Source organism: Hyaena hyaena, unplaced genomic scaffold (genome assembly GCF_003009895.1).
Source record: "Hyaena hyaena isolate Hyena2069 unplaced genomic scaffold, ASM300989v1 scaffold_63, whole genome shotgun sequence".
In the NCBI taxonomy this organism is placed as follows: Eukaryota; Metazoa; Chordata; class Mammalia; order Carnivora; family Hyaenidae; genus Hyaena; species Hyaena hyaena.
In genome coordinates this window covers 3,414,636-3,422,836 of record NW_024080695.1, presented here as the reverse complement: position 1 = coordinate 3,422,836, position 8,201 = coordinate 3,414,636, and the positions used below count along the sequence as shown (strand labels likewise).

Here is an 8,201-nt window from a genome sequence, read left to right as displayed (position 1 = left end):
AGTAATCTCTACACCAATGTGGAGCTCTAACTCATAAATCTGAGATTAAGAATCTCATGCTCTTCCCACTGAGCCAGCCAAGTGCCTCTGTATGATTCCTTTTATTTATTTTAACATTTGTTTATTTTTGAGAGAGACAGAGCACGAGCGGGGGAAGGAGCACAGAGGGGGAAACACAGGATCCGAAGCAGGCTCCAGGCTCCGAGCTGTCAGCACAGAGCCCGACGTGGGGCTCGAACCCACAAACCGTGAGATCGTGACCCGAGCCCAAGTCTGACGCTTAACCAACTGAGTCACCCAGGTGCCCCTATTCCTTTTATATGATGTTGTGGACCGAACCGTATTCCCCCCAAATTCACATGCTGACGTCCTAATCCCCATCGTGACTATATTTGGAGACAGAGCCTTTGTCTTAGTCCATTTTAGCTGTCCACAGACTGGGGTAGCTTATAAGCCACAGAAATTTAGTTCTCACAGTTGATAGATTTAAAACAATCTAAAGATAAATCATCAGCACTAGTCGTAGAGTTTAGCAAGGTTTCTAGAAACAAAACTGGCTGTAAATCCAAGATCAAGACACGCACATGGCTCAACTCTGGTGAGGGCTCTCTTCCTGGTTAATAGCTGAGACTTCTTGCTGAGCCCTCACAGGGCACAAGGCGAAGGCCAAGGCGTTGGGGAGCTCTGTGAGCACCTCTGTTATAAGAGCATTAATCCCCTTCAGGGAGCTTCCCTCTCGTGCCCTACGCCCTCCCAAAGGCCCACCTCCTAACACCTTCACTTTGGGGGTTAGAATTTCAACATATGAATTTGGCAGGGGTGGGTGGGGCGGACACGACTTTCAGATCATAGTAGCCTTTAAAGCAGTAATAAAGGTGAAATGAGGTCAGAGAGGTGGAATTCCAATCCAATATGACTAGTGCCCTTATAAAAAGAGGAAGAGATACCAGCGATGCTCAAGGAGCACAGAAAAGACCTCGCGAGGACACAGCTGCGAGGTGGCCATCCACGTACGAGCCAGGGACAGAGGTCCAGAGGAAACCAAGTCTGCCAGCACCTTGATCTGGTACTTGCAGCCTCCAGAACTTTGAGGAAGTACATCTCTGTTGTTTAAACTCACCCATTTATATCGTGAGTTTATGTTGTATATATACTCACCTGTGGTATATCATGGAGAGGAGTGCAGATGATATGCTGGGAATAGGTAAATCCGTGGGGACAGAAGGGAGATTGATGGCTCTCGGGGGATGAGGGGAGGGAAACTGTGGAGTGGTCGCTGAGGGTAACGGGTGTTTTGGGGGAGCAGTGAAAAAGTTTTAAAACTGGAGAAAGCTGGCAATAGTATAACACCGTGAATCCATGAACTGTCACTGAGCTGTACACTTTGCGGTGATTTAATTGCATATTACATGAACTTTACCTCAAGTTTGCTTTATTTTTTTAAAAATTTTTAATGTTTTATTTATTTCTGAGAGAGAGAGAGAGAGAGAGAGAGAGGGAGAGTGAGCATGGGAGGGTCAGAGAGAGAGAGGGAGACACAGAATTCGAAGCAGGCTCCAGGCTCCGAGCTGTCAGCACAGAGCCCTATGCTGGGCTCGAATCCACGAACTGTGAGACCATGACCTGAGCTGAAGTCGGACGCTCAACCGACTGAGCCACCCAGGCACCCCCTCAAGTTTGCTTTAAAGACAAGAGCATTCAGGGGCGCCTGGATGGCTCAGTCGGTCAAGTGTCTGACTTCAGCTCAGCTGAAGAAACAGAAATGGGGAATCTAATGGGAATGGAATTTCAGTTTGGGGAAGATGAAAAAGTTCTGGAGATGGAAATTGGGGACAGTTGCACAACATCACGAACCTGCTAACCGCCACTGAATTGTAGGCTTTTAAGTGGTTAAGATGGTAACTTTTGTCTTGTGCATATTTCACCATAATTTAAAATATTTTTAAAATGTTTATTGATTTATTTTGAGGGAGAAAGCATTGTGAGCACAGGAGGGCAGAGAGAGAGAGAGAGAGAGAGAAATAGAGGGAGAGAGGAGAGAATCCTGAGCGGGCTCCACGCTGCCAATACAGAGACAGACACAGAGCTTGATCCCACAATCCTGGAATCATGCATGAGCTAAGCCAAAATCAAGAGCAGATACTCAAATGACTGAGGCACGCAGTCACCCCAAATTTAAAAGATTTTTTATTTTTTTCAAAAAAAGTTTAAATGTTTATTTATTTTTCAGAGAGAAAGAGAGAGGGAGAGAGAGAGTGCTAGCAGGGGAGGGGCAGAGAGAGAGAGGGAGACACAGAATCTGAAGCAGCTCCAGGCTCTGAGCTGTCAGCACAGAGCCCGACGCAGGGCTCCAAACCACGAACCGTGACATCATGACCTGAGCCAAGGTTGGAAGCTTAACCAACTGAGCCACCCAGGCGCCCCAAGATATTTTTTAAACCAAAATCTGACGTTTATCAAAGGAACCTTAGTCCAAGTGGCAAGTTAAACCCTCACTCTCTGTACTATATTCTTGATTTTTCTGTATCCCTAAAACTGTTCTAAAACATAAAGCCTTTTTTTTTTGTAATTTTGTTTTTTACATTTACTTATTTTTGAGGGACAGAGACAGAGCGCAAGTGAGGGAGGATCAGAGAGAGAAGGAATCCCAAGCAGGCTCCAGACTCCAAGCTGTCAGCACAGAGCCTGACTTGGGGCTCGAACTCACAAACCGTGAGATCACGACCTGAGCCGAAGTTGGCTGCTTAACTGACTAAGCCACAAAGGCGCCCCCATAAAGTCTATTTTGAAAAACATAGTCAAGCTTCAGTTGGGAGAAGATTATTTGCAATGGGTATCCCGGTCGGGGGCAGGAGGAGGGAGACTCTAAATTGTATGAAAAGAGCTCAAAGGATAATAAGGTTGTGGCAAGTCCTGAAGGCTCTTTATCTACTTTCCCCCATCCTTTGGCTCATGACTGACTTTCTCCTAACTTCACGTAAATTCTCCGTGGACTAAGTTTCGAGCCCCACTCGCAACCAGACCCCTCCGACACCAGCTTTCTACCGAGGCTATAAGAAATTACCACAGGGGCGCCTGGGTAGCTCAGTCGGTTGAGCGTCTGACTTCAGCTCAGGTCATGATCTCACGGTTCGTGGGTTCGAGCCCCGCGTCGGGCTCTGTGCTGACAGCTCAGACTCTGTGTGTCCCTCTCTCTCTGACCCTCCCCTGCTCACGCTGTTTCTCTCCCTCTCTCAGAAATAAATAAAATATTAAAAAAATAAATAAAATCTTTTAAAAAAATAAATTATCACAAAGCAGCTCAGATCAGCATAATTTATTATCAGAGTTCGGAATGTCCCAAGTGAGCAGATTGCTCTGCTCGGGGTCTGCCAAGAACAGAATCCAGGTGTTGGGGGAGCATCTTATCAGGAGGCTCTAGGAAGAAACTACTTCAGGCGCATTCACGGTGTTGGCAGGATCCAGTTCTTTCGTGTCGTAGAACCGAAGTCCCTGTCTCCTTGTGGGCTGACAGCGGGGGCCACCTTGGTTCCTCGGTGCCTCTCTCTCGTCCTTGCACACGGCCACTTGCAACTCAGAAGCAGCAGCAGTGCGTAGTCCTTTTCAGGCTTGAGATTTGCCCAAAGCCTCCCAGCCAGCATATTAGGAAGCTAGGATCCAAATCCCAGATCTAATACCACCAGATACACAGCCCACTAACAATACGGCTGGCAACCGCCTGATGCTTTCCTCAAGCCTACGAGGGGCCTTGATGCCCATTTCCCACCCGATAGCCCTTTGAATAACTCTGCCAGGTATTCGTGGGACTTCTGGCTCCATTTGATCCACTGGAAAGTTCAGTCCCAAATATGCAGCCCTGGCGCAAGCGGGATCCCCCAATCTTTCCTTTTAGCCCGTCCCGGGGGCCACAGGCCTAGAGCACAAAGTTACCCACTTATCCCCTCCCCCACCCCCACTCCAGATAGCATTGTAGGCCCCCCCCCCAAAAAAAAAAAACATTACTGGAGCCCTGCTGGGTGGCAGGCGTTGAGAGCACTATGGGGACAGAGCGAGGGGAGGAACTGATTGCAGCCCTCGGTTTCCTGGTGTTCCGGGAAAGTCTGCCTTTCTGGGGCCTGAAACCCCACTTTTGCAACTCAGGGTTAAAACCTATGCCTTGAAACCCCCTGCCTTCTGGAGACCTGACCCCAGGGCCTCGGCAGGGAAGCGGCACTACCTGGGAGGCGGAGGTGCACAAGTGCGCGCGCGCGCGCGACCCCCACGCACGCGGCCCGGGAGCCCCCGGCGCCCCTCAGGGTTCACACAGGGGGCGGGGCCGTAAAGGGCTCCTGGCTCTGTCGCGAAAGGGGCTGCAAAGGAGCGGCGCGCTGGTGGACGGCAGGGAGGCCGTGTTGGATGCGACGTTCGCTCTTTACGGGGGGAAGTTGGGGAAAGTTTTATGTAACGGGAGCCAGCACTCGCAGCCCGCTGCTCGCCTCGGCCGCGCGTCCGGCGCTCGCGGTCGGCGGCCCGGCCTCCCGGGCTCGGCGAGCAGGCCCGCGGCGGGGCGGCGGCGTCGCGATGGGGCCGGCGGGCGCGGACGAGCGGCCGGGGCCCGAGCAGCCCCGCGCGCGTCCCCGGAGCCCCGCGCGCGCCGCCCTGGAGCGCGAGCACGTGCGCGCGCACCTGCGGGCGCGCCTGATGCTGCTGGAGGTGAGCATCCTGCTGGAGCGGCTGGAGGGCGAGGTGGCCGCGGTGGAGGGCGCCGTGGGGCAGGGCCGCTGCGGGAGCGGCGAGGCGGAGGCGCGGGTGCTGCAGCTGTGCGAGAGGGCGGAGAGGAAGGCCGCCGAGGTGGCGCGCGTGGGGCGGAGGATCGTGGAGCTCCACGGGCAGATGGACGGCTGCGGCTTCTCCTGACGGTCGCGGGGGAAGGTAGGTGGCGGGAGTGGCCGCGGGGGGGGGGCGGGCGACGCGCTGGAGAGGGCCCGGGACGCCCGCCTGGCGGTGCACGCGGGGCGGTGGGAGTGGGAGGGGCAGACCGGGGGTCGTGGTTGTAGGCTGGTGACAAGTGAAAGGCGATTAGGTGGTGGTAAAAATGACACGTGAGGGGCGCCTGGGGGGCTCAGTCGGTTGAGCGTCTGACTTCGGCTCAGGTGGTCCGTGAGTTCGAGCCCCGCATCAGGTTCTGTGCTGCCTACTCACATTCTGTGTCTCCCTCTCCCACTTGTCCCTCCCCCGCTCATGCTCTGTCTCTTTTTGTCTCTCAAAAATAAACAAACGTTAAAAATGACACGTAAAGATTATTAGGAAGTAGAACAAGAAGAGGTGTGGAGCTGCCTACTGGCTGAGGGTTGGGGGGTGAACCAAAGGAAACCCCAGGCCATAAAGCAAACTGTGGGGCAGGAGAGGAGAATTTTTTAAAGGGTGAAACAGAGGACCAGTACTGAATGTTTCTGAATTTTGCCAGCAGTTTGGAGCGTTTCGCTCGACCCTTTCTGCGAGAAGCGGCATTCTGCCTGCCCAATTTCAGTGTTTATCCCAGGCTGACGGACCCTTAACAGCTGTTACGGATAAAGCTAGACACCAGTGGAAGCGGTAAGGACGGATTTTATGGAGTGGTAACTTGCAGCAGGGGAGAGGATCCAGCGTGAACTGAACTCAACTTCCTCTGAAATTTTTAAAGATTGCGACGTGCCAGGGGAAAGGCACTGGAGGGTGACAGGTGGGCTTTGGTGCATGTGACTAGGCCATCTGGATTTGCTAACTGGAGCATATCCGGAGAAGCAACTTCCGTCTTTGTGAAAGGTGCACAACTGCCCCCGGAACCTTGCGGGCACTCACCCCGGTGAGGCCCTCTCCCTCTGCAGAGAACGGGAGGCCAAAGAGATGGCTTTCTGGTCCTAGAGGGGACAGTTTGGGATAAAACTGGAAGATTTACATTTCAAAGCGCATAGAGAGGATTTATAAATGCAACTTTCTATAAGGTAGCAATTGTAAGGGGGTGGGGGGCCTCAGGGCTTATCTGCCTATTGGTAGGTTTTGGCTGGAACAAGGAGTAAAATTTCCCAGGGACTTTGAGCTTCCCCCCACCTCTCGCAGGCACTTGAGGGTGGGCTGGGGTCACAGCCTTAAGATGTGGAAGCCATCCTAGAGTTCAGTCAGATCTCTGAGCACCAGAGCTCTGACAGAGTGGTTATGGGCCGAGAGCTCTCCAATTCTCACAGGTAACATCTTGATTAATCAGTTTCTCCCAATTGTCCAGCAGGTTCACCGTCAGACTCTGGTTGACTGGTCGGCTTAGAGCCCGGAAAAGCTGCATCCTGAGGACATGATGTTTTCACTTCTTTGTTTTCCTGTGCATGTCGTTTCTACGTGTACTGTTAAATCCGCATGTTAGTCTGTGTGGTGGCTGCTGTGTGGATATAGATGGCCAAACGTATTTAGTTCTGGGAAGAACTTTTACTGGGGAAAGGTCCTCCAGGCAGTTTGAGTCTGGATTGTCAATTGATGAAGGGATCCTGTTTTTTTATTCTCTCAGGATTTCACAGTGTTTTAAATTTTGCCGTTTCTGTGCGTTTTACTGTCTCATACGTGACTAATCACTGCCGGAAAGTCTGGGCCACGTAAGACACGGTGTCAGTTGTCAAAGAGTACAGCTGCTGAAGGAGCTCCGCTTGCTTCGCTGCAAGACGCCACCAGAAAAGGGACGGGAAGTGTGCAGTTCAGAGCTTGTCATTTCTCCGTGACCCAAACAAAGCTTCGCTCTGAAATGAAGTCCCGGCATTTGGCGTGCGAAACGTGAACTCTTGGGACAGTCTGGGCGACCCCGTGAAGTCTGATGTGTGGTCGTGTTCTTATATTTTGTTTGTGGTCTGGTTGAAGGGGCTTCAGGACAGCTCTCTGTAGTGCATTTCCGGCTCTCCGAGGCCTGGGAAGAGAGGAATGTGCCTTATGGTCTAGGAAAGAGCTGTGGCCTCCCACTGAACAGGGCCAGCACCACTTCATGGCTTTTTCATTGTCTGGTTATGTTTGAATAGCACCCCCGCCTAGGGATTTGAGGTTAAAACGATGTACGTAGTAAGCATTTGTAAGTTTGCCCAAGTAAACCAAAGCCCTGTAACTTTGCCAAGAAACGGATAATAAAAAGTGTTTCTCAGGGTTGCCGTTGGTGCCGCACCGCGCTCGTTCTCACATGCAGTAAATGGCCTGTGGCTGGTACACCCGCGGTGGGACGGGCAGGTCAGCCGCGGCAGGCACCGCGGGGGGGGGGGGGGGGGGGGGGGGGGGGGGGGGGGGGGGGGGGGGGGGGGGGGGGGGGGAGGAGTAAGCAAGCACCTTCTTACAGCAGGAAAGCTTCCTCGCGGAATCTGCTTGGCCAGCCTCTGGTCTGGAAGCACATCTGCTCAGAATCCTTACCTCGCGGGCTCCGCAGCCTGAAGAGGGGCCGTAGGGGTGAGGCGTGGTGCAGAAGACCGCGACGAAACACTGCACTTACAGTGTGCCCGGTGTCCTGCCAGTTCTGGAACAGAGCAGAAAAGGGGGAGAGCGTCTTGCCCTTCACCTCCTGCCGGTGGATGACGTGGACAACAAGCGAGTACACCTGTGCCCTGTTGCCCCGTTGGGCCCCGCGTCCTGAGCGGGGCCAGAGGTGTGAGCTGTTTGAGGTCAGGAAGGCCGGCCTCTCAAGGAGGCAGCGTTTGCGCAGAGAACTGAATGGAGGACCGAGCCGAGCAAGGCGCCAGGAGGAGGACGTGGGGTTCGTACTTTCCCGGGTCCTGCCTGGGGGACTCTAGTGGAGAGAGTGGCTGGGGGAGCGGATTAGGGGGTCGCTGGGAAGGGGAGCCGGGAGAGGGTGCAGCTGGGCTGCATGTGGGCGGCAGGGAAGGGGACGGGTCTGCAGGTGTGCAGGGTGAAGGCACAGGTTCCCCAGAAGGGGTGACGCTCAGTAGGAGAGTCGCTTCCTGCCCTTGACCTACAAGGCTGTCCGAGGCGGCGTGGCCTGGCCCCTGCCTGTCTGGCCGCCTCCCACCTCCGCTGGCGCTTCCTCCAGCCACGCCGGCCTCGGGCTCCGGTCCTTGCCTGCATGGCTCCTCTGCAGCTGGGCGGGGGTGGGGGGACGGAGGCCGGCCTGAAGCAGCCGGAAGTGGAGGCTGCGTACATGTAACTCCTGAAAAACGTGGACGGACGGGTGCAGAGTGCAGGGAGGGCCTTCCCTTCCTACG

General features: G+C 53.9%; 1 protein-coding gene across 3 annotated transcripts; it reads left to right on the top strand.

Moving 5' to 3' along the window:
- The first annotated feature begins 4,400 nt into the window (after nucleotides 1-4,400).
- On the top strand, nucleotides 4,401-7,140 carry LOC120231797 (putative MORF4 family-associated protein 1-like protein UPP). 3 transcript variants are annotated; one of them, XM_039232033.1, is made up of 3 exons: nucleotides 4,401-4,911; nucleotides 5,450-5,574; nucleotides 6,242-7,140. In XM_039232033.1, exon 1 carries the CDS (start codon nucleotides 4,561-4,563, stop codon nucleotides 4,894-4,896), a length of 336 nt encoding a protein of 111 aa, XP_039087964.1. In that variant the 5' UTR covers nucleotides 4,401-4,560; the 3' UTR covers nucleotides 4,897-4,911; nucleotides 5,450-5,574; nucleotides 6,242-7,140. The 3 variants fall into 3 exon arrangements, with proteins under 3 accessions (XP_039087964.1, XP_039087965.1, XP_039087963.1); XM_039232034.1 differs by having other exon boundaries at nucleotides 5,447-5,574; nucleotides 6,245-7,140; XM_039232032.1 differs by having other exon boundaries at nucleotides 5,447-5,574.
- Nucleotides 7,141-8,201: the final 1,061 nt, after the last annotated feature.